The 26,257-nt window shown below is 42.1% G+C and overlaps 1 protein-coding gene across 8 annotated transcripts in view; it reads right to left on the reverse strand.

Moving 5' to 3' along the window:
* CACNB4 (calcium voltage-gated channel auxiliary subunit beta 4) overlaps nucleotides 1-26,257 on the reverse strand; it is a 109,000-nt gene that overhangs the window by 10,508 nt on the left and 72,235 nt on the right. For 6 of the 8 annotated variants that reach the window (XR_008748316.1, XR_008748315.1, XM_055811543.1 and 3 more), the window contains 10 exons: nucleotides 21,534-21,653; nucleotides 21,073-21,195; nucleotides 16,981-17,111; nucleotides 14,497-14,573; nucleotides 14,106-14,125; nucleotides 13,926-14,006; nucleotides 11,757-11,815; nucleotides 8,196-8,305; nucleotides 6,454-6,605; nucleotides 3,351-3,446 (listed from right to left, as the gene is read on the reverse strand). Coding sequence is in view for 6 of the 8 variants with exons in the window: in XM_055811543.1 (XP_055667518.1) it covers nucleotides 3,351-3,446; nucleotides 6,454-6,605; nucleotides 8,196-8,305; nucleotides 11,757-11,815; nucleotides 13,926-14,006; nucleotides 14,106-14,125; nucleotides 14,497-14,573; nucleotides 16,981-17,111; nucleotides 21,073-21,195; nucleotides 21,534-21,653 (969 nt within the window). In the remaining 2 variants the exon portion in view is untranslated. Of the gene's footprint in view, nucleotides 1-3,350; nucleotides 3,447-6,453; nucleotides 6,606-8,195; nucleotides 8,306-11,756; nucleotides 11,816-13,925; nucleotides 14,007-14,105; nucleotides 14,126-14,496; nucleotides 14,574-16,980; nucleotides 17,114-21,072; nucleotides 21,196-21,533; nucleotides 21,654-25,496; nucleotides 25,679-26,257 lie in introns of those variants that run through there. The other 2 variants (XM_055811547.1, XM_027793867.2) reach the window with 2 other exon arrangements.

Below are 26,257 nucleotides of genomic sequence, written 5' to 3' on the forward strand. Positions count from 1 at the left end.
AATAGACTGGAGGGATACATACCCTCTCTTGCATTGGCATGAATCCAGGAGTTCCAAAAAAAATAAACAAACCATAACAAACTGTATATAACTAGCATGTTTAACGCTGTATGGGTAGTACAGATCGTGTTTCTTTGAGCCATATAACATTCCTGCTTAACAGAGTCATGCAGTGATAGGCACGCTAAGTACTGGCTTGAGCAGCATCAGTGAAAGATTAGCAAGGAATTAATAATGAAAGCAGTTCCTGAACTTAAATATGCCAAAAAAGACAGCTATTTTTAAAATGTCTAGACACACAGCACCATCTGATTACTTAAGGCTGGCTCTCAGCAAATGAAAAAAAGTGAGGTTTTAAAGTGTCTTCACTTTAAACAAATACTCCTCTTGCAGGTATTTGAGCTGCAAAACACATGAAGCAGGTCACAGTGCAGAGGACAGACAGCGGTGTCTTTGGTCTTAGCAGTATACTTTTACTTAATTAAATCATGGATCAACCTGGTTCTTTAAACTTTACCAAGACTGTCATCTCCCTTTGAGTGCTCCAAGTCAGCAGTAATGTTCTTGAAATCAAACAGCGCAAAACCGATCAGACAGTTTCTGCAGAAGGCTGTTGTGCAAGTCAGAGTGGAAGGCAGCCTCTGAGCAAGTACGGTTACATGTTTGATATCTGGGCACTCAGCTTTGGAAACTGTTTTCTTACCCAGGTGGGGGTCTCGCTTTGTTGCCTTAGGCAACAAAACAGAATTACAGGACTGGGTGTTAAGGCAGAGTTTACTAGATCCTGCAGATGGTCAATCTTAAGTGCCACGACACAAGGAACAAGCTACAACACGCATGTTGACGCTGCATGCTGTTTATTTCAATCAATGCAGCTACTTGCCTCATTTCAACTGAAGTGAGCAAACCTAAGTGGAGTAAGAGGTAATCACTGTGTAAAGAGCAAACAAAGCTGTAAAACATGCACAGGCTTCTCTGTGCAGGTGGAAAAATAAATACACCTTTCAAATGTGAAGGATGTGCAGTGGACTGTTCTGTGTGTAAGCTCGGTAACAGCTCGGTGTAAATACCACAAGCCATATTCAAACCGGTGCAGGTGCAACTCCCATTTAACTTGGCTCACACACGTTAAGAGTCAGGAAGTTACATGCTTTTATAGAAATGATTTTGTACTACAGAAAAGCCTACAACTTTATTTTAGTTAACGGACCCTGAACGGCTCACAGGAGATCTCCATCATCATTTGAAGAGATAACAACTGAGTAGAAAATTACGTGTGAGAAACATAATATAGCTGAGCTCTCCAGAAGAACTCGAGATGGCTTGAACATCTTTCAGTGCTGCTCAAAATGGAAAACACAGATCAGACAGTGAGCAAAGTCATCTACAGTTACTGTAACCAGAAGCTTACAGGTCTCTGCAGTAACACAACCAGCTGGATGGATATGCAGTCGGCATCTACCACTTTTGAATGCTGGGCACCTGCAAGTGGTGCTGATGGGGCAAGAGGGACAGCAGGAGGATGGATGCAAAATCCACACCTGCCAGGGAAACAGCAAGCTGTCGGGGACACAGTGGGCACTGCAAAAGATGTATTTAACTAGAGAAATCGAGATACACCCCTGCACACATACACACACCAGCACTTTTCTGGATTATTTAAATTCTTGCTCTGTATCAGGCATTGGACAAATGTGCATCAGATCACTCATTCTGGACACGTTATTAAACTGTTCCGCATTTAGTTAAGGAAATCAGACATCTCAGTCGAGCCTGTTACCTTTTTTCTCTGCTTTCAAACATTTCAGTGCAAATCTAGCCTGAACATACACCAAAATGTCAACCAGCGGGCAAGAGGAGAGACAAAGAGAAAGTTCTCTGCAGGTCTTCCTTTCTGCTGGACAGAGTGCCACTGTTCCCACCACAGCAGCTCTGGGACATGAGCAGCATGAGAGCACTGGCCTGAAGGAGATGTAGCTCAGCCTCAATTCCTACCAACAGGAACAGTTAAAAAGCAACACCTATCACTATAATTTAGGAGAAGTGCCCAGAAATACCTGAATTATCTTTTTATGGCCGGTGAGGACAAGAGAGGAGGAGGCTGTAAAGTCTGATCTTAAGAAGCATACAAAACCACATTAAGTTTCATGGAAATAAATCCTTGTGAATCACTACTCCAGAACAAAAGCTGCCTGAACTTCGTTACTTTCATATGAATTGAGAATAGAAGCCATCTGAAATGGAGGCAATCTCTTTAGGGCCTACATAACACAAGGCAAAGTCTTCTAGAAGCATTATCTGACCATTAGGGTCAGGCATTCATCCTGCTGATCTCAACTCCCAGCTTTCTTCCTAGATTGTTCCTAGACATTTCTTTCATCAGCGCTTTACCTATTTTAAACCAGAGAGTATGATCGTGGAAACCTTCCCACTGTCTATTCTGAATTTCTCTGAATCAGTGCAGTTTCTACTCACAGTTCTTTGGCATGAAAAAGATGGGCAATCGGCAAGCCAGGATGGACTGTCTGACCCTTCCCCTGGTAGCAGCCTCTGCGTTACTACTCCAATGTTACGCACAGCTATTACACTGTGCAAAAAAATTAAAAAAAAAAAAAACAAACCAAAAAAAACCCCCACATCTGAGTTTGTTTCCACTGCGTGGCTTTTACTGTTACAGAAACCAGGCGTGGTTTTCAAAAATAGAAGCACGTTTGAGCTGCCCTGTCCAAACACCTGTACAGCTCTTCTGCCAACACCTGCCTGCCTATTCAGCTGTCCAGGACCAGCAGCCGGTTATTTGAGGTGAGTAATCAGTACCTTTGATAGAACAGTTGGTGAGCAGTGACTGTGCTCTGATGAGGTAACTGGCATGGTTTGGAGGTGCATCTGTGTCAGGAGGCTCAGGGATCACATACATGCAGGCACATGACTCACACCATACAGACATCGGGTCTGCACTCATTGTGCAGCTCAAAGAAAGCCCTCTGCAACCTCCTCTCAAACCAGAAGTCCAAGACTTCGGCCCTTTGGGACCTTAAAATAGCACTGCTCCACAAATGATGTCATTTGCTGATGTGCTAGTAGACCAGTTTTACCCTACACGTCATTTTTGACCTGTCACCTTGCCAAAGATCATAATAAACCCAGCACAGGAGATAATCAGGATGAAGGTATTAAACAACTTGTTTCTCAGCAATAAAAGCTGATCGAGAGTTGCAATTGCAGGGCTGTCTGAATCACCATAAAGTGAAGTGATAACGTATGAACTCGGCTATAATCATGGACCAGCACAGCAGAAATCTTTAAAACTCCACGTATCACAAGTTCTTTAGCCTTTCTTCCGTACTTACTGGTGGACATTGTGCAAGTTTATCAGCTGCCACCAACTGAACATTCAAGTGTTTACTTTGTGACTTTCCTCTAGATTTAATCAGTCGCTGCAAAACCTGACAGAGGAAAAGAGGAAAATGTGAGTTTTAAGAATTTTTTATCTCCATAAAGCTCAGACTGACACCCCACTGGAGGATTACCAAGTTCAGAAGCTCTCCATTATGTTCAACAAAATAGATAAAACATTGTCCTTGAATATAAGCACAAACCTTTCTGATAACCTCCCTGAAAGCTGTGCACAGTTTCCTCTGCATCACGTTTGATCCTTTGCAAATATTTCAAATGCAGTGCCAAATGGTGATTTTGTTTGGTTCTGCTTGAAGTAATAGGTTATTTTTGATAAATGTAATCTTCTAGAGGACCACAAAAATATACATACACAGAACTACACTGGATTGCTGGGTTGACTGTGGCACAACAGTAGCAGCATGCTATGCTGTGTAGCGATAATGCTGTAATCTGTTCTGAGGTGCGTTTTGGGTACAGAAGGCATTTTACACACACAAGTCACATTACTATTTTTTTCTTCTTTTTTCTTCCACTATATTCATTACCAGAATTTAATGGGCCAAAAAGTCAGGAATCCTAAATTAGTTCTTTGTAAAATTTCACAGAAAATTACAGGTTGACAGAACAGTATTTTCTGAGTCGGAAGGACCTCTAGAGGCCTCTGCGCCAACCCCTCACTCAAGCAAGGCCAGCTGGATCAGCACGCTCGGATCCCTGTCCAGCTGAGTTTTGAACATTTCCAAGGAGACCCTAGGAGACCCTAGCACCTCTCTGAGCCAGGACTGACCCATCTTTGCTTGTACAGCCCAACATGCAGCTGATTCTCCGCTGCAAGAGCACAGTACTCACCCCGTGTAACTGCAATCCACCCAGACCCTCAGCCTGGCCAGCGGCAGGGGGCTACTCCAGCCCAGGGGCAGGACTTGTTATTTGCCTTTGCTGAGCTTCAAGAGGTTCCTGACAGGCCATTTCTCCAGCCGGCCAAGGTCCCTCCAGATGACAGCACTGCCCTCCGGCACATTAACCTGCCCCAGAAGTAGGTACTGTCCACAACCTTGTACGTTAACAAAAATGTTGAACTGTTCCGGCCCCGTTACAGATCCCTGAGTGACATTCACTGGTCGCCAGCTGCCAGCTGGATTTTGTACCTCTGATCAGCACCCTGAACGTGGCAGTCAATCCAGTCTGCCACGTCTCTTACAGTCCACGCTTATCCAGAGCATATCTCAGCAATCCGCCCGTGAGGATACTACATGCAGAGGACATCAAAGCATTGCTAAAGTAAAGGCTAACAACAGTCACTGCTCTCCCTTTGTCCACTGGGGTCATAATCTCACGACGGAAGACAGACAGGCTGGTCAGGCGTGATCTGCCCTGGGTAAATCCCTGCTGGCTGCTCCCAACCCCCTTTCTTGTCCTGCATGTGGCTGGAAACAGCTTCCCAGAGGATTCGCTCTGTAACTTTCCCAGGGGCTGAGGAGAGACTGACCGGTCCGTAGTTCCCCAGAAACAGCTTCTCATCCTTCTTGAGAATGGATGTGACATCTGCCTTTAACCAGTTATCAGGAACCTTCCCAGATCGCTATGAGCTTTAAAAGGTAATAAAGAGCAGCTCTGCGATGGAACGGGACTGCTCCTGCCGGGGAATCCCATCTGGTCCCTTGGTCTTGCACATGTCCAGTTAGTTAGGTGGTCTCCGCATCATCCTTCTGCTACTGTGAATCCCTGCCACGCTGCAGCGGGCCCACGCTTTCCCTTGCTTTCCTTCTGCTTGCCATGTTCTTACAGAAGCCCTTTTTGTTACCCTTAAGATCTCTTCCTAGTTCTCGCTCCAGCTGAACTCTGGCTTTCTGAACTTCCCCCCCAATGTATTCCTCCCAGGATGCCTGTCCCTGCATCCATCTTCTGTGTGCCTTCTTTTTGTGTTTAAGCTCGGGCTGTTCCCTGTTCATCCACACTGCTCTCCCACCCAGCTCAACACAGGAATAGAGCATTCTGGTGCTTGGAGGAAGCTGTCCATGAAGATCACAACAGCTCTCCTGAGCTTCTTTGTTATTCAAGACAAGACTTTTACAGGATTCTGCTGAACAGGTCCCTGCACAAGCCAGTTCTAGGGTCCACGTCTGCTATTCTGTTATTTGTACGGCTCACTTCTCTCGGGATCTGAAATTCCACTATCTCATGGTTGCTGCAGACAAGGCTGTCCTGGACCTTCTCAACTCTGTCCAGTTCTTCCATTTTCCCACCCAGCAGAAGGTCTAAGCAGACCCTCCCCCATCCTTTGCTGGTCACCTGCGCACAGCGCTCTGCCAGCTGGTGCCTGGCTCTCTGCAGACAGCTCTGATGTGCCACGGTGGTGACTCCAGCAGGTGCTGGGCAGCATCCCACCATCGCTGTGCTGATTCCATGAGACCCAAAGCCTCCGTCATGACTCCAGGCCCCCTTCTGCACTGACAGCCATGGTTGGGATGGGGTCCATGCTGCACTCCTGAGCTACAGTCACATTCACACTCCATGGCAGGAGCTGGCCAGCAGCTTGGCCATACTGGTCCAGACCCAGCTGCGGATGGTGTATCAACATGCTCCAGGAGGAAGCCTCACACAGGGTTTGTGATCAGCAGACTACCATCATTAACTGTCTGGGATGCGGGCAAAGGGCTGGGTGCCTTCTCTGAAGCTCAGCCTAAACTTAGGGCTTGTAGAGAGACAACCCAGGTTGTCTAGAGAGCTACAGGTGTGTTGGGGTAGGGAGGCTGCAAAGGGACTGCCAAGGGGAACTGAAAGCTGCAGAAAAAAATTGCTCATCAGGAATTTTTTTGTCTACCAAGTCAGTGGGTGCCTCATCCAGGGCTCAGCCTAAAGCTAGGTTAAGGTTTAGGGCAGAAAAAAGAAATTGCATCAGACATTCCCTTCTCAAGCCCTTGATTTAAAAATTTAACTTTTTTTTACTCTTCAGCTCTTAATTTCTTCAGGTGCAGATACGACACTGCTCGCTCCCACACTGCCCTCCAGGTCCCTCTCAAATGCCCATATTTTAAGGGTGAGATACATTACCTTTGGAGACGACACTTTAACATGGACAATAATTGGTGCTAAAGATGTCTTGATAAGTTGTGCAGGGTGATTGATAGTGTCTGCATCTAGGACAACCAGTTGTAAGGACCTTGCCAGCTCAAAGATTCTTTCAATTTCACTCTGTACTTCAGCTAGTAAAGGAAAACAAAACAGGTGAAAGCCATTCAACCCCAGCACATTGCTTAGACAAAAATATCATCACCCATTTATTTTCACAGAATATATACATTCAGTAAATGAACTCCATATGTGAATTAATGTAACTTCCATGAAATAACCTATTATTCAAGGCGATTTTTTAAATAAATATTAACTTTGAGACAATTCTGCTGCCTGAAAATACACACATACTATGTTCCTTTGTAGTATCAGTGTATTTAAACACTGGGTATAATTAAATGCATGTTTCTATTAACACAAAATAGACTTAAGCATATTTTCTAAATCTGTTAAATAGTGTAGGAGTAATACCATTTTTTTCATTTTAGATGGCAAGTGATGTATGGATGTCTCTTAAAACTTTTTTTGTTCTCAGATTATAATTCTGATTTAACTTAAACAAGAGTCTGTGTGAAAAGCAGAACTGCGACCTCCTAATTCTATAACCACAAAAAATTGTTTATGTTAAATAACTGACAGGGTATTATTTCAAAAGACACTAATGGCAACGTTCACACCAAATGACTTTTGTCTGAAGAAAAAGAGATTTATTTCCATGTAAATTTATTTCTGATATTCATTGTTCTGATCCTTCTTAATCATTCACATGCACATGATGAATTTTAAATAGATAAACTCAGCACAAATTGAAGCCTGTAAGTTACACTACCAAAGCACAAAAGAGCTGTATGTCAGCAACTCACATGCATTTAATTTGCCCAAGAGCTGTTCCACAGAGCAACACATGTTCACAGGCACAAGAAGATTTAGTGGTCACCTTTGCAGCACTTAATTTTGGGGTGCCTACTCCTGTACCAGAACGCCAACTGGCAGTGAAGCACCCTACAACCTATACCTCTAGTTCAAACAGCCACTCAGGATGTCAGAGAATTGGGTTTAAGAGCCTCTTTTTCCTGAGAAGACTGAAAACCAACTCCTCCTAGGACGGTGTCCCAGAGACCAGGTTATCGTAACTACATACAAATTTCCAGCCTTATGAAAGAAATAAAAATTCATCGGGCCAGGGTAACCCAGCAGTCATGACATGGTGAGGAGAGGGTGTGATGACCGAGTCTCATGGCTAGACAGCAAAATTAAGCTATAACTGTTCAACATTAAATATAAAACTAGTCCCAGGGTCAGGGACAACGTATTTCTGTCTTGGCTGGGCAAGGTGAAAGGTCTTTGAAGCTTTGTGATGTGGAATTAAAATCACAGAGCTGAGGAGAGGGAGCTGTGAGGCCAACTCACCTCAGGAGGAAACAACACTGAGCCCACACCCTGCCTGCAGGCCCCCCCCCGACTCATCTTTTGCAAAGAGCAGTTATGGTCTAGCCCAGGTAATTGCTTAGCACGAGGCTAACACAGTACATTGTGCTGTTGCCCCTCTGCAGTCAAGAAAAATTTGTCTCCCATTTGAGTACGTGAAATTCAGAATTACACATTATAACGCTACAGACACATTTACAATGGCAGAACTGATGACATCTTGAAGGCTGAAATCCTGTCACTTTCCATGGTGTGTAACCATGTTCAGAATTACATCTGTGTCAATGTCTTACCTAAACTGGATCTTGTATTTGACCGCTCAATTATTGCCCTCTTGCTGGGATTATTTAGAACAGACCTCTTAGCAAGAGAAATGTCAGCTGTCACTCTAGTTATTGATATCCTATGAGTAAGAACACAGGACAGAACAAAAACACAGTAGTCAAATTTTCAGTGCACTGTGCGTGATTAACAGCTACGTTCCATTCCAAAGTGCAAATACAATAAAACACCACTCAGACATGTTTTATAGCTGAGTTATGTCATCATTAAAGAAAAACGAAAGAGAAAATGCTGCATAACCTTGAAGGATTTTCTATTCCTTACACTACTGTAGACTCTGGCATATAGTTTCTGCTATTCTACTTAATGTATTAATTAACTTTTCTCCTCCCCAGCTCACTCATCTCCTACACAAATTCGCACAGTACCATAAATACCAGAAGTTACGTGAGTCTCGGGGCATACAGAACAAGAGCCGTAACAGGAACAGCACTTCTCTTCCCAGCCAGTTGAACCATCGATTGAACCTGACACTGGTGAAAGGTAAGGAAGGGCCCTGTTTGGACATCTGAGCAGACCACATCACTCCTACGTGAGTGCCTGTGAGTCACTGCATAGAGCTGCTTGCTTTGGGAGACTGGTCCTCCAACACACACTGCTTCTCCAGACAGGGAGCCGTGCTGATGGGCTAAATGGCTCGTGGTTGAATAGGAGAAAAGTAAGTTGAGCCACAGCCATCTGCACTGCTAAAGCCTCCTCTTTAACTTAAGGAAGGTGGTTTTTTTACTTGATCTGTCAGTGAGCTGACAAGAGACAAAAGGTTATAAAACAAACACCACACAATCACGTCATAAAAAATCCATTTAGGCAGACTGTGATGAGCTGAAAAGCCATGAATATTGAAAAGCAACAAGCTGGAAGTGACTAGCAGCTATTCTGCAGAATGTAAGATTTAAGCATGTCTAACTGAAATTATCAGATGGAGGGGTGGAAAAGAAGTGCAAGCATTTTTCTACATAATATATGAATAGTTTTATTGCCAGAAAATACAGTGGAGACCAAAAGTGTAAGTGAGTACAAAAAATAAATGGGAGAAATTAATGGATAGTGGGTCTAGAGGTGATGATGAAACATGGTGGTCCAGATCACACCTCTGGCTCAGGGAGCTATTAGATCTCTGAATCTAGACGGCTGGAATGAGAGACATGTAACAGAGGAAGGACCACAAACGCTCACCTACTGTGCCAGATATATAAAGCATTTCATTCTTTCTAGGTAAGAAGTAATTCTAAGTATCACTGTCGCTGAAAGATGTTAAGAAAAAAACCGTGCTTTTGCTATGTTTTGTTTACGTGTCGTACAGAGTCAGGCTTGGTCTATGCAACAGTGATTAAACACGATGCATTTAGAAAACGATGCCGCTGGAGCCCTGCAGCAGGCATTCCCTGAATGCCCTGTGCCAGCCAAGCTCTAGCAGACTCCTTTCAGCAGGCCTGCACCACACAGCCTGCGAGCTTCACCTTTAGTTCACTGGCCAGAAGAGGATGTTGCAGTTGCAAAAGAAGCAGCTGACAGAAGCCAAGTGTATTAAGAGGTAGGGAAGGAGTCCTGCTAGTTCAGGTCTCACTGAGGTCTTCTGAAATGCTTCTCCTTGGACAGTCATTTCCTTTCTTGGTAATGTGGACCAGTCACAAAATTGCAGAAGAGATGGGAAGAAAGAAAATGAAAAGCAGGGAGCAGAAAGACTGCAAAGCTATGAAAGCTGGCAGGAGGGCAGAGCAGCAGCTTTTCTTTCAAGTTACTCAGAGCTAAATTCAATTGTATCGGATTGCTTGTGGCATTTAACTTTTTAAATGCTGAAATTCCATACTTCTACTTCATCTAGTTGCCAATATTGCTAGTAGCAATAGGATTTCCAAAAAATACCTCGCTCCAGGCAGAATCCCTCCCTTCTGCCCCCTGTGCAGAGCAAAGGCATGGTGAGGGAGGAGACAGAAGAGCAATGCAAGGAGCAGTCCTGCCTCCCGTCAGATTAAGCAGCCTACATGGGTGCGTGTGTCTAGGTGTGCTTTACATTTTCTTCTCTGTATTCAGGCAGTGCTGATCTTCGTAGATCAGGCCTCTGCTGAGCACATTCTCATACAGGGTATAAAAATATACCTCCTAAAGGATACAGTCATAGCAATCACGTCGTGGCAACTGGAGATGACTTATCACTTCCAGTTGCCATGGTTTCCTACCAAAACTAATGACTCTCAGTTACCACCAGCATATGCAAAGCTGACAGACATATGTCAGCGGCTGGAAGAGAATATATGCTGTGGTTCTATACCTACACCTAATGCAAACGGGCACCTGTAGCGGAACCAGCGCAGTCACAGTGCTCAGGAGTGGGGAGAGGAGGCACTTACAGGATGCGTCAACAGCTCAGAAACATGACAAATTTAACTGCAGGCTGCCACATACAGTGCTTCATCTGTCAGGTTTTAAATCAATCACTAGGTTTGTAGGATCTGCTAGAATCACTTGAGCTGGGCAATTAAAAACAGGGGAGGAGATGAGATATTTTGCACAGAAGTTGATCATCACGTGTTTTGTCTAAGCTGTTTATGGGTTAGTTCAGCACTGTCGTCTCCTCACTGCATCCCAACAAGTATCTTGACCATAAGCCTTACTGTGCCTCTTCTAAACAACAGACACTATGATTTTCACTGCCCTAGTGCCAATGTTTTAGGTATTTTCAAATGACTTACTGCTATATACTAGCTGGCACAGTATAAGCTCCTTTTCACAGTTAGAATATACAGAACAAACCAGGATGAAGGAAAGGCAGAACATCCCAAAGATGAAGCACACACCTACGACTACTGATGAGTTCCAGTTGAAAGGAGGAGATGCCACGGACCAAGCCCATGTTCCTAGCAAAGAAATCCAAATTATCCTTCTCACAGCTCATCAGGAAATATTCTCTGTGAATAGCTGAACAAGATGAACCCTCCTTACGATTTTTGAAGTTCTGAAACACTTTTTTCTGTATTTTAGTTCTCAGCATTTCCTGCTTCAAGCTGCCTTTTTAAGTACTTTTGACTACCGAGAACATTTTAAGAGTTGATTTTTCTTAGGTGTTGGTTTGCAGCACTGTTACTGCACCCTGTTGAAATCTGCTGTTTCTAATACTTATTTTAGGGCTAGGGTGTGATTAGCTTTATTTAGACAACATCCTGCTGTAAAGGAGCCTGGAACTGCACAAAAAGTGCAGGAATGAACCTAGCACAAACAGAGCAACTTCAAAACAACATCAAGAGACACTTCGTTTTTGATGTTTGCACACTTCAGCGGCTGGCTGAGCTGGTCCAGCTACAGACATAGCAGATACAACGATTCATGCACTCCTAGTAATACATTAGCTGTGTTCTACCCCACAGCTGGCTGCATATCTCAGTGCTGATACAAACCAGTAAATCAGTTTTGAACATGCATCAATCTTCTTGCATTAAAAAGAAAAATAAATCACTAAGATGTTAGTAACACATGGAGGGGAAAAAAAGCATGAAAAGGACAGTATTTCTCACCTCCCATCAAACCTGTGCTTCAGGAAGTCAAAGAGAGCTTTCTGCATCATGTCTGTCACCTTTGCAGAAGTGAGGAAGATTGAACAGGGAAGATTGACAGGGAGAAAAAGAAGTCAAAAGTAAGAAAAGAGGTATGTAGAAGGTAAGGATACTGCCAACAATCAATACCTTTTATAGGTAGCAATTATTTAATTTTCACGCTCTTGGCAGCACACTTTGTAATAAATACTTGCAAGTTTTCTGACTCATTCTCCAAAATGCAGAACGGAGGATGTGAGAGCTGTCACTCTTTCTGCTCTTGTCTTGACTTGCATCGAGGCATAACAGAGCACACCTCACCATCTCCGTAGCAATACCATTCTCAACAGGCTACAAAACATGTTGGAAGCATATGGGACTACTTGGGCTGAAGAGACCATTTTTTTTTTTTTTCCTATAGTAACATTATTAGAACTGGCTTAAAAATTCAGAGATTTATTGTATTGGGTGACTGTTCTAACAGAAGAGAAAAACTATTCTCAGAGAGGTGTACAGCAGAAAAAATGGATGCCTCCATTCCTGTATGTGGTAAAGCATCCGAGAGATGCTCAGCCCGAACAGCTGTCATCTACTGTATTGAATGAGCTCCTTGTCCTTTTCAGGACAACTCAGGCTGACACCTATTACCTGCCAGTCTAGACAGGAACTTAATCAAAGCCCCCAGGCCTCTGGCAGTTTATTTCTCCTAGGTTATCTTTCAGAATGGTTCCTTCAGAATTCAGTCAGAAAAAAAAATGGTCAATAGAATTTTCTCACAAAGGTTGCAAAGTAATATCAATGTGTTTCTGTTACGTACACCACTTATTTGTAATTGAAATTAACATTCTAATTGTTACCATTTATACACCTTTATATGTTCAAGATGTCATGTTTAGTATTACTTTCTTAAACAAAGGCAAGACTGCATAAGTAGAGGTATGTACTAACAAACACACTCTCTCCCCTCCAAACTTGAGACTCCCTAGGCAAATTAATCTGTGGTGCAGCACCATGGAAGTCAATGGATGAAATTTACTCCTGTCAAGAAACATCACCATAAAATTAAAAGGCAGAGAGTAGAACATGAAGTATCTCCTTTGCTAAACTATGCTTTTATGCTCATAATCGTACCATGCTGTAATCTTCCAAAAAGAACCGTTCCAATATGTTTAATAATATCCTATAAGGTATTAACAACATTAAGCTAAATGAAGCGTATTGTTGATATTACGTTCATGTTCATTTAGTTCCTAATTCAGCAAAACACGTAACAGATGGTTAAGTTCACTAAAATGCCCTGCGACAAGCCTATGCTCATTTAGCACGTGTTAAATGCTTATTTGAATCTGCAGCAGCCTTGAAAAATAGGTGTCCTCTTCATCTGCACATGTTATCATTCCTACTTCCACATTGAACAGAGGCAAATAATTTGGAAGGGTTAAAGATTTCTTTACGTATATACTTCAATAAACTAATCATAATTTAAAAAAAAAAAAATGTCAAGAACACATGCTGAAATAAAAATCATTAGTTCCCACATCCACTTTCAGGTGTTGGAGAACAAAACTGAACACAACGCAATAGTCCAACTACTTCATGGGCCAACACTGAGTTCCATGGGAAGATGTAAAGTTTTTAGAAGTGAAAAAAGGCAACAGTGGGGAAGCTGCTTTAAAATTTTTGCTAATAAAGTTCAAAGCATGTGCTAGCTTGACTAAAACTTTACATGTACACAGAAGTCTAACTAGTTGACTGCTCCAACTTTTTCTTGTAGCAGGCAAATTCTTTTTCTTACTTGATTTAATCAAGAATAACTGTACTGAAAGTAACAGCTGTGCACTGTGTTTGAAGCAGTAAAACTGCAAAGAGAACGCTAGTACGTTACCTGCCCTTCAGCTGGGACATCACAAATAACAGATACTGTTGCAAAGCAGAAGAAAATTCGGCTGGTACTTCACCCAAACCGTGTGAAATGCTACCTATGCACTTTATACATTTTTTGTATATATCTTATACAACATTTTTTGACAATTATTTAATCTAAGATCACTTCAAATTATCATGAACAGTTGCACTGGACTACACACACCGAATGTGCTAAGGAAGATTATAGATAAGAAAATACTAGTTGCAAATACCTGGCATACGTACCTCATAGCCTTTCAGTGATGGACCCACCAAGACAACAGGTCTCATTGATGGCACTACATCATACGGGGGAATGTGTTCTGTCTAGAAAAAGAAAACAATCCTTCAGATCATTAATCAAAGAAGATCCATATAAAAATCCTGTATTAGAATTAAATAAATTGATACAAAAGTAGTACTTACCACTTTTTGTTTCTGTTTTGCTAAAAGACCAAATGAGAACTTAGTTAAAACACACATTGTGTATAACAACAATAACACTTGCAAACAAAAACCCCTTTGTCATCGCACTTTTGATTTCTCTCAGTGTACCTCCCTTTTTGGTCAGCCCTGTTTAAACTGGTCATTCATTCCATTCTGGGGCAGCTGCCACTTTCCCCAGGATTTTTTCCCCAGTCCCTTAGCAACTACGCATGTCTAGAAATAGATGTCTTTCTCCACCTCCGCATGCAAACCCTTTTCTGTTAAATGTCTTAAGTCAGCAAAGGGGGGAAACCTGCATTTTTCAGATACAGCTTTTAAAATAGAAGTATTAGAAATAGCAAGAGTTTCCTTAAATAAAATTCTCTCTTACCCGTGGAAGTAGGTGTGGCTCGAAATGTGCCAGAAACCATTTCTCCAAGACTTGAAGAAGAATTTCCACTTGATTTCCTATGGTACCAGAAAGAGCCCCGTTAACACCAAGCACCAGAGATGCAAATGTGTGAGGTTTTAGGCAGCAGCTATGAGAAATTGCCCCACGAGAAATCACACAGTAAAGGAGAGTCTTCACCCACATTCATGCTGCAAGAAAGCTGCCTCTGAATAGAGAGGTGAAGAGTACCAAGCAGGGACATGGGGAAACCAAAGTGTCTGTAATTAAGCAGACCTCCACATCTGGAAGAGCTACATACAGGCTACGAGGGGAGAGCAGGGTCCACTACAGACTGAGCAAAGCTTTTCTGTGATCTGCCCCTAGGCTGGGAAACACAGCTGCTCTAGTAAGAGCCATCTGCTAAACCCAGTTCACAGCCCAGCTCTGCACAAGATCCCCCCCACATCACTCTGTCTTGCTGGGTCTCTACCAGCATGTGTGACTAGCCAGACACATCTCTCGGGAGGTCTGGGATCTTTGCTGACAGTGTTAATAGCTTCTGTTGTGTAGCAACAGTGCTTTAAGTAGCTCCTTCTTCCACTCGCTGTACCTCCCGGCTTCCAGCCAGGCAGCTCTGCCCCTGTGCCCTGCCCTCCTCCCCCTGTGTGATGCACCCAGCACGACTGCTTGTGCAGCAAACCGGCAGCAGACTGGAACAGCAAACTGGTTTAGGGAGGGGGAAGATGTTCAGGTAAATCAGGTCTCTGGTTCAGCTCATTGCACAAGCTGCTGAGGAGATGTGAGGAGGGAAGGAGAGCTCAGGGCAGAGAGGACTGTTCAAGCAACCCGTTTACTGCAGGTGACATAGTCCCATGTTACAATCCAAATCTTTAGCACAGTATTTAGGATTTTTCATTACATACAGAACAGCAAGAGGATACTAGTCCCCATCAGTATTTTGTCCTTGCTTTCTTGCCACATGCTTTCCAGAGCAGGGATTGTTTACTCCTGGACTGGACAAACCCTTTGCAAACATACACTAGACTCCAGAAACCCTCTTTATAGATGACTTTTTACTGCTTTACTTAGACAAAACTAGAATTCTTCTTCATCACATAGAGCCTTAGTGTCACAGCTAGTCAGAGCTTTTAAATAAATCTTAAGGTATAAATACCATATGACTTTATCTAACAAAGGGGCTCAAAAATAAACTGTTTTATCATTTTACATTACTTTCAATTCTATCACACAAATCCAGGCGTGCTAGTGTAGACTACTTAAAGTCTTAATAGATATCCTTTATGATATTTCCTCTGTCTCTTTCACACTTGATTTCATTCCTAATATTCTCCGTGGGTGAAATTAGACAAAATCTTTGGAAGAATTGGTGATTCAGTGGAGTCATGCCCATTCACACAAGCAGAGAATTTTTGTAACATGCTGTATCTGAAACAGTATCCTAAATACTCTGTTAGTGTCCATCTCTCTGAATTAGATAATCTTCTTTCTGTACATTGAGATACACTGGATTCCTCTGAAACTATTTCAAATATTATAAAAGCAATCTGGAAAAAGCACAGTTAATGCTGTTCAATCACTCTAAAAACATTTCCCCAAATGGTTGATACTTGAAATGATTCCTGACCTTGATTAAGTATATTAGTATGCCAATTCCCTGACAGTACTATACAGACTAAATTATGCTCCTCTTACTGCTATCTATTAGATCCAGACTCAATTGGCTGATGTCTCTTTACTCTGAAGTACTAAAGGTCTTGTTCTCCTTATTATCTGTGTGAACATTTAAATTTCATTTTCAATTAGTGGGAATAATGCGTAAGTAGTAAAGTATTTTATTTTTTTAAAAAAAGTATTTTGTGTATTCAGCCAATAGAAGAGTGACTTCAGTGTCTGAACTGAGATTATGAGAAATCAGTTTTAATTCCTAGACCTGTGGCCAAATTTATATTTTTCCAGGGACTTGCAATCTCCTGCTCTAGCAGCATGGAGACACAGAACGGTTAGGCGGGAAGATGAAGAATAAAGGAAGTCAAACGACAAAGTTCATCTTAAAAAGTTTGAAAAGTCTGAGTTTGGCCAAAATGGAGAGAAAGAAAAAACAAGAAGAAAAATGCCATAACCTAAAGAGCAAACAGTTGGGGAAAAAAATCTGGCAGTCTTTGAGCACCAAGTTGACTTAAACCCATGGGGGATATAGAACTCTCTAGCCCTTCAGAAACTTCTGTCATTACCACTCATACCATATCACCGATCCTTCCTAAAGTCAATACACATCTTTTTTCTTGCTTCTTATCATCAACATCTAACACATCTATTCTCTGCAAATACTTATTTCCATTTGGAATCCCAACTCAAACACTCCTCCAGAGGCACTGCAATAAAAAAGAATCCAGTGACCTTTGAAAATATTGGCCGGTGTCAGAAATGATTTTAAATTATTTTAAAAGGTTACAGCATTCTCACCCTCCATGGAAACGTCCTCGCTTCTGCTCCTGTTGAATGCGGATGTTCTCCAGTCTAAGTGGGCTTGGAATAAAGCCAATCTCGCAGCCCTCCTTAACCAGCCTTCCTATCCACCAGTCATTATTATATTTCTGGAACATAGAAAGGTTACTGGCTTCAGTTCAAAATGCTCCATTGTCCAAAATTCCCTTAATTTGTTACCCACAATCTGTAACTCCATACTGGTCAACGAAACCAGACTCACGCTGATGTCTGAATGCTGGACAATCCGTGCGAAGTGAAAAGGTGCTAGGCAGTATTTGGGAAGGTTGATGTCGTCTTTGCAGCCAGACAGTGGAAAGTGGTGTTATCTGTGGCAGCACTGGCTTATTTCTTAACTGCCCTAACACATCCTGCTGTGGCTTTTCCTCTGTTATCACCAACTAAGGTGCCGAGTCTGATAGTGATTTAATGAGACAAACCAATTTCTCGTGAACCACGGCCACTAAACTACCTCATAGAGGGCATATAAAGCAGTCAAAACAAAAATAACACCTTCACATCACCATCCAAACCATCATTATCAGTTCCTTGTAAAATTAATGACCTACACCAAAGATCACCACCACCACTGCTGCCATTTTTCCTTCCTCCTTTCCAGGTCCAGGTATGGACATTATTCATGTGTTATCCCTTTGTGAAAACTTTGTGTGGCGGAAAAACTCTACAAAACCATTCTAGAAACTGAAAAAAAGACCAACCTATCCTAGAACAAGACAGAAAGCTTACAGCTCCAGCAACAAACCAAAGCCACATCTGGTTAACACTACGGTAGAGCTCTAACCAAAGTTGTAACACATCTATACAAATAAGGCCTTTATATACCACTGCCTAGAAGCAGCCAAACTCTTTGGAAGTATACACATTTAAATTTATGAAGTTGAAGAAAAATTCACCTTTAGGATGAAACTTTAATGTATACCTGAAAGTATAAAATTTAATTTTATCGTTAACCTTTAGCAGCATACATTTCTCTGCATTATTGAAAGTCTGGCCTAACTTTAATGATGGAAAGATGAAAAGCGGTATCATGGTGGATATTGTAGTGGAAAAGGAATTGTTGTAGCTGGTTGCCAGCAGCACTTTTGAAGAAAAGTATCTGAAAATCTTATACTCTGCTATGCTTCATTAGACACCTCAGTGTTCAAAAGATACATTACTTTTCACAACTGACTTTTGAGTCATTAAGACCAGCACGGGTGTACCAATTTCCTCTGCATGCCTTGAGGAAAACGTTACCACAGAAATCTCATCTTAAAAATGATCAGTTCTCTTGGCTCCATATTCTCAAGCACTTAAGTTCTTGCGGAACACATGAATACCATGTCCTAGTTGTCAAATGCACAACAGTGCCTAACTGAAGTCTCCGAAACATGCAGAGCCTCAACATCTTTGAAAAATACATCAGCTTTTTTATGAACCCATACACACACACAAATATTAACATACACAGATAAGGGCGATGTAATCCTTATACCCTCATCATGCAAACTTGTCCTCTTTACCTAGCTGTCATTTATGTAAGAGGTTCCATTGCATTATCCTTTCAACTTTTTAAGTATCCACTCTTCATGCTGTTATGACCCCCATTCAGACAACATCAGCAAGCAAAGCTTAACTTTAAATATGCTGCTTCTGCTTAAGTTGACAGAACTATTTACATTTTTTAAAACAGACAAAATACTTCAGGAGCTAGCATTATGCTGTTGTAAATCAGTGAAATCAATCAATGGATTTAAACTACTGTAAAACCTGAGTCCCACAAGCATTGCCAGTTCTATTTTGGTTCTAAGTGTACAGCTTGAACATGGGAATCTTTCTTCCATTAGCAGGTCATGACCTCTGAGTGATGCCTCTAGACATCAGATCAGAATCAGCATTATGCTGAGAATATCTGAACAATACGAATGATAATGACGCAGCAAGGAATGCAGGGCTATTTGCATTAGGTCATTACCTCCCATATGTTATTCTTTCTATTCAGCATGTGGGAGGACTACAGTTCATTCCTATTGGTTGCCATGCCCATGATTTCTTCTGCATTGTCAGTAATTGTTGCCAGTTCATCTTCTAAGTAAGCACATAATGGATAGTCTTGTAGGAGACAGATGAGACATACAGGACACATTCTCAATATAGCTACTCCTCAGTTACTGCTGATGTTTCATCCTGTCAGCAGGGTGATCTTACTTCTTACCTAGTGTAGCACTATTCTAAAATCTGGAACCATGCTTGTTCTAGTCCAAGCAAGCCTGTCAGATTGTTGAAAAACAAATTCTGCAAAGCCTTTCTCCATATGCAGACAGACTCCAGCATGGGCAACCATTCCTGAAATCTACTGAGCTACAGCTTCAGGCAAGCTGAAGGTTTCAGCATTAACAAAGGAACTATGGTAAACCCTTAGCAGAGCTGACAAATACCAGTAAGCTAGATGGCTTACAGTTTAGCAGCAATGTGATCCTGGCCATTTAGTTCTTGGAAGAAAACTCTCAGAATGCCAAGCCATGGACTTTGCATACTTCTCTAGAAAAATGTACAGGGCAGCACGATAGGAGCTTAGTAGATTAAATTCAATCCCTGGCCTGACAATAAAGGTAGCCACATCCTAGGAAAGCCAAGTTCAAATACTTCTTTTAGTGGTGATGCACAGAGTTACCTGAATGGTTACACAGGACAAGGTACGCTATAAAGACAGTATGTCAGGTAGGGGTACATTTCTGGTGTGGGTGGGAAAACACTGGGGAACGTAGCTAAGAAAGTGATCTGAGTGCTGTAATGGATGAAGCTGTCTGCATTCAACATTGGGAGTTAGCAAAGGAGCTTTTCCTGAAGGGAAGCAGGTTTAGAAAGTGGCATGCATCAAGGGAGTTCAGGTGTGGTGTTGGACATAACACATTCTTGGGGAACGATGAAGAGGGGCAATCACATCTGCATGCAGAGACAGGCAGATCCAGACTCAGTGCTCCACTCCCTCAGCAGGCATTCAAGCATTGTTCCACACAAATATTAAAAAAAAAATGAAACACACACAAAACCCAAACAAACAAAAATCCAAATCAAATTTCCATCTGTTTGCAGCAAATTGAGAAAATGGAACAAGGGAATCAACTGCCTCTCCTGTGTCCCCCTCGGGGAGAAAGAATTCAAAGCAACACCCCCCCCCCCCCCCCCCCCCCCCCCCCCCGTTCTACCATGAATCTCTGCCTCTAGAGGTGCAGAAGCAGGTGTTTTCCCCTTAAATGTGCTCAGTCTAAGGGAGATCAGTGCTCTGAAGCAATGACGGACACATGTTCAAAGCAAGAGACAAACGAGTACTGAAGAATCTAAAATAAACCCAGAATGCAGATGAAAAAAAATGTTCTTGCAAACTGCAAGCCTGTGTACAAAGCTACAAAACAACGGGGGTTTATGCAAATTTGAAGGACTAGCTTCAGATAAAGAATTGCAGAAAATATGCTCAACATGCAGTAAAATGTATTTTTCTCTACCAAAGCCATACTTGGGGCTTTCCTATTCCTTTTTCCTTATTTTTCTATCTGTCCTCTTTTTTATTTTTCTTATTGTATTATTGTAAGTCTTATTTCCTCTCTTACAAGCCTACCTGGTGCTTCATGGAGACCTGGTGTAACCTGGTGCTACTCCACTTTCTGATCAATATTCTATCATGAAAAGAATATTGGAAAGATGTGATGGATCAGTAATCTCCGATTCATCACAAAATTCATTTGATGAATCTGAATCTACCATGTTGAAGGGTATTTAAAACATAGAAAGATGTTATTTCCTTCCTGTGACATGACAAGCCAAAAAGTTGGAAACATCAAGCGTTAAAAAAGTGCAAGATAACCACCCCAGGGTGCTGGAACTATAAAAAGGCTGAAATACCACCACACGATCACCAACCAAGACAGATGTGCTGCGCTATCCTGCCTCCACTCAGCTCTCGGCTCTCTTTTTAATCCGGTATGGCTCAGCCTCGGCTGTTCAAATCGTAGACCTTGGCATGTAAAAATATTCCCTTTTACATTCCCTTTTGTTGCTTCTGGGTTTTACCTCTTTAATGTGTAGGAAGTCCTTGGCATCAAAAGAGATGGCAGTGCTTGGGACAGGAACATCTTCATCCAGAGCTCCACAGTAACTCACATTAGTCTTAACAGCAAATGCTACTGGTTTGGACTACAAATAGAAACACACATCACAAACAGCGGACACTTTTCTGAATCAAGAATTGTATCAAATTCCCAAAAACCTAGCAGAGAACATTTGCCAAAACCAAAATTCAGACCTAATAACTTCACACAAACCAGCAGAGTTCAGCTCCCTAGAGAAGATCCCCATTTATACAACAATAAACTCTATTCCCCCAAACAACTTGTCTGCAGATAACTTGACTCAATTGCCAAACTATTTCAAAAGATAGCACCATCATTATAAACCATGAGGGTGAATTTTAACACTACACAAAAGATAAATACCACGTAACTTAGTTATTATTAAAGCTGAAAAGAACACACCTTTGCCCTTTCAAGTTGTATAGCTGCTTGTTGTTCTCTTTCTTGGCGGATTGCTTCCCTATCTTCTTCCAAAGAGACATCAGAGTCTGAGGGTCTGCTTGTGTATGAATCTGCTGAGCCCTGAAATTAAATTTACATCACTAAGAAAACATCTGTAAGAAATAGAAACTCCCTCCCCAGTCAGTCATAAAATACATTTAAAATATTTGTTTCTTAATTTCTTTGAGTGGATTTTACATATTGTTGCTAGCATAATAAATGTGCAGAACTTAGCAAAGAAATAAACCAATCAGGTGCACTAAGCCAAAGACAAAAATCCCAAGAAAAGCCTCTCTCCACTTTCACATAATTTCTTCACTTTCTTACTGAGATAGTGAAGTACAGCTCAGTTGTGGGCGCCATTCAGAAATCTTTATATTTAAATCCTGTCATTCAAGATTGTCAAGGGCTAGGTCACATTAAACATAATTAAGGTATTAAAGTTGGGTTAGAATCACCCCTCCCTGTAAATACAGTACCATTGTGTAAGCACTTCCCTCCCCGCTGTGGGTGCCACTCACATAAAGCTTTGTTCTGTGCTTCAAGAGGGAAAAAGTGGCAAAAGTCACATTATTAAAAGCTACTCAACAGGGCAACACAAAAGCTATACAATGATACGAAATCAAAACAGCATGTACAAGCAGCAGCAGAAAGCAACAGGCTATAAGGGAGGAAGTAAGGTACTGCCACAGTTAGATTTTTTTGTCCAGGACACCATTCAGGATGCCTGGCAACATCTGAAGTACACAGTGGCTCTTCTCTGCCTTTCGTAAAGCAACCTGCCTCCAGCATCCTGCAATGCTGATCTTTACATCTGCATGGAGCCAACTGAAAGACAGGGGTTCAACTTTGCAAAACAAGTAAGGTGAGGTAAAGGCAGCGTCTATTCATTACGAATCTCATACCAAGCCCCCTCTCTCCAAAACCTCAAACACACTCTTGACCAAGAAGCCTAGCAAAACCAGGATTCACACCTAGACTTCAAGGAGCACTGATGATGGAGGTGTGCACGGCTGGGTATTTCCACTGAGGGCAAACGGTGAATGGGAAATACACATTCCCTACTGAGCCACTTCCCAAGCAAATGGAATTTTTCCTAGTAAATGAGTAAATCTGTCTGGTGAAGGACAGCCTTTGCTTAAGTCAGATTCCAGCCTTGCAGAATCCTGTTCTGTTCAATACAGGATTTGACTCATTTGTGTTTGGGTCATTAGTCTGCTCCCAACAGGGGAGAGGTCTGCGGTTCACCCTCCCCAGCCCAATGCCCCGCACCGGCTGCAGGTGACGTGGCAGGCACGCGCTCCCCAGGGTCTGTATCACACCCTTCGGCTGGGCTGTTAAGGGCTGCTATGGAAGTCAGCCTATCGAGTTTAGTGTAAAGAGCTGCATACAATTCACACTGTAGTCTAACTTTTTAACCTACATATTTTGCATGTCTTAGGAAAAATAACTACACAAAAACATGATTAAAAAAGAAGAGAGAACTTCAAAAGGATCAGGATAACACAGAGCTGCAGAACAATCTGGCCCCAGTACTGTACTCAGTAGGAGGAATATACGGCAACATTTGACCACTGCTAAGAGACACAATTTCTGTTTTTAAATAAGGGAAAGGAGTAACTCACTGGACTACATATGCTGTATCATACTATATAACCAATGTAACAAATAATTTCTGTTAACATCATCACATTTCTAGCCACAAATTGAAGACATATATATCTATGCATTTATATCTCTATACAGCTCCAAAAGCTGTAACTCTATACATGTTACAAGAGAGCTATTCTCCAGCATTATGCCTTTCAATTTTTTTTTCCCTTTAATTTATATCCTGCAGCATAGGGACACATATTCTATGTAATCTACCATAGAAGTTACTATTCTCTCCATATTCTTAAATATTGATGTGAACACATATCCATTACAAAACTTCTGGCAACGAACCACTGATGAGCATATGCTCTCTTCTTGCTACATACTCATAACTTGGCCATAAGCATGGCACTGTCACTAGGGAGGGCAAATTTCCTCTATGTCAAGAACAGGATTTGCCTAACAGGAGCTAACACACAGCTATGATTTAAACAGACCAGAAAAATTCCTTCCCAGGCCAGCTGGCCAGCCTGCACCCCGCAGCCCAAGGTAAGCTGGAAAGGGCAAGGTGCCTCTCAGCAACCGGGTGCCTGCAGAGGCACGCGTGTTTGAGGTCCCGAGCTGGAACCAGCCTAACGTCAACAGGCTGCAAACCAGCAGTAGCTGTTGGCAGCAGCACAGCTTTTCCTAGCTCAAAAGCTAGACACGCTGCTCTTCCTTCTGCTTCCTTCGGGATGTAGCAGAGACCAGGGAACTCAGCAGCCACAGCACTTGGCTAGGCATGCGCCAAAGACACCTCTGGCTCTCCTCACTGGCTGCCAGTTACCCTTCTCTCCCCATCTCGGTGGCAAGATTAAAACTTCAGCTACCAAATGAAATGTGTCACCAACAGAGGCATAAGAACATGTCTTCCCTGGTCAAAAGCGAGAGTGCAAAGCACGCCAAGTCATTGCACCTAGGCAAAATTGGTAGCAGGAGACCACCTGCCTAGTCTACTGTTCCAACCTATGTCTCTGCAGCAACTGAAGTCTGTAAGTGGGAGACTGAATTTACGTGGTCAAATATTCTTGTCCTAAAATAATAGCCTGTCCTCCATACCGCAGCCTGCACTGTTCAAAGCCATAAAAAACGACAGGAAAAAAAGCCCAAACAACCCCCCCACCAAAAAAACATCCAGACCAGGAGCTGCAAAGACAGACCAACTTTGTGGTAGAGAAGAACAGCTTATCATTTGTTGTTCACTAAACTAAACACTCTGAATATACAAAATGCTTTATAAGTGCTGATCATCACATTTTTACTTAAGACAATAAAGCTTCAATAACAGCAGAAAGGAAGAAGGAAAAGTAATCACACTCACCAAATTGTAAATCAAAAGGCATAATAATAAATACAAATAATATATGGCAGTAGGAATGTGCTTCTTTCCAAGATTTTAGCCCTACCTGGCATAATACACTGCAACAAGACGACACCACATCCTGGCATGCCTCCAGGCTAAGACAAAGCCACTACTGCTGCCATCGAGAGCAGCAGGCACTGCTCCTCACTCACATGCTCTATGACTGTGTCATTTCCCCCTTATTTTTCTACGTACTGAAAGGTGTATGAGAACAAGGCACAGAACACATCACTGACAGGACAGATAGCAGCATCACGCACGTAAGTGGACTACAGAAATCATCTGTGTAGGGAAATGGTGTACAAAACGTGCACAGGCTCATACCTATCTATTTATTCAAGTCCCCTGTATACGATTCAGTGTAGCTCTGCAAGGGAATTTCATAGAAACAGATACCTACGCTGGATGCAGTTTTCCATACTAGCTTTTAGTGGTGTATGTTTTAACGCTGACTTATTTAATGCTGTCAGAACAAAGTAGTCCTAACCAAAGCAGCTGATTGATACTGCAAGGCTACCCCAGGCTGCTCTTCAATGCTAATCACTGCCTGTATGCCAAATGATACGGATTGGTACAATCACATCCGCATGATCCCTTCTCTTGCAAGTTATGCCAAATAGCAAGTGGCTTATCTGAAAGATGCAGCCCCAGGATTGTGACTCACATGATGCTGAACTGCAGCATCACACTGAAAACAAGGCACAGTTCTGCAAACAGCGGCAAGATGGACAGAAAAAGCAGTCCAGGGTAAGCAATGAAAACTGGCATTCTGTTACATACAGTAAGCATGGGCCAAGGCATGTGAGTGCCCACATCTGCTCAGAGCAGAAGACCGAATCAACCAAGATTAAGGTTTTCTTTCCTCGGCTCAATTACTGCCCCACACGGCGCAGGGCTACACAGTCCTACCGGGTACGCACACTTACCCTTGCAAGTCATCTCACCGACTTCCCGGTCATCTCTCACGCTTCAGTTAACACCACCCGTGATCTCTGCACTCTGCATTCACCAGCCAAGATGCATTTGTAGTTACACTGGACTCTTGGCAGCAGTGACTTCTACTCACAAAATGGGACTCAGAACCTGATTAAGGCTTCTGGGAACTACTGTAACACCATCAGTCCATAAATTAAAAATAACTCTTGTCATATTCTCAGAAGCCCAGCTTTTAACTACTTTTAAAAACTGTGCACAGACAAAAGCATCAATTTTAGTTAATTTTTGGTTCTGTTTAAATTTTTTGACTGAAGATCAGAATATTGATAGCAATATTGACAGAATATTGTGCAACAAAGCCAACACAAATACTCACGCCTGTACAGCACCAAATGCAATGAAGTTCTGGACTGACAGTTCGTATTTGTTGGAACTGCAATAGATGTAAAAATACTAAACACTACGATGCACCCATGCTCTTGTCACAGCTGGGAAAGTATAACTGACTGCCTAACCACATAACGAAAACTGAATTACATTAGTAGTCTTACAGAAGTGAGAGAAGAGGAAAGAAGGCGTTCCCTATCTTCTTCTGTACACCAGAACTTTATCAAGAACACTCCTTAATTTCTTTATTTTCATACTGCTTAGAGCAGCAAGCTGATAATTTGGGGCATACTGCTTATGTCCACAGTTTCACATTTATGCATAATATTCAAGGACCAATTATCATGCTAACTGTCATTCATCC

Source organism: Falco peregrinus, chromosome 8 (genome assembly GCF_023634155.1).
Source record: "Falco peregrinus isolate bFalPer1 chromosome 8, bFalPer1.pri, whole genome shotgun sequence".
In the NCBI taxonomy this organism is placed as follows: Eukaryota; Metazoa; Chordata; class Aves; order Falconiformes; family Falconidae; genus Falco; species Falco peregrinus.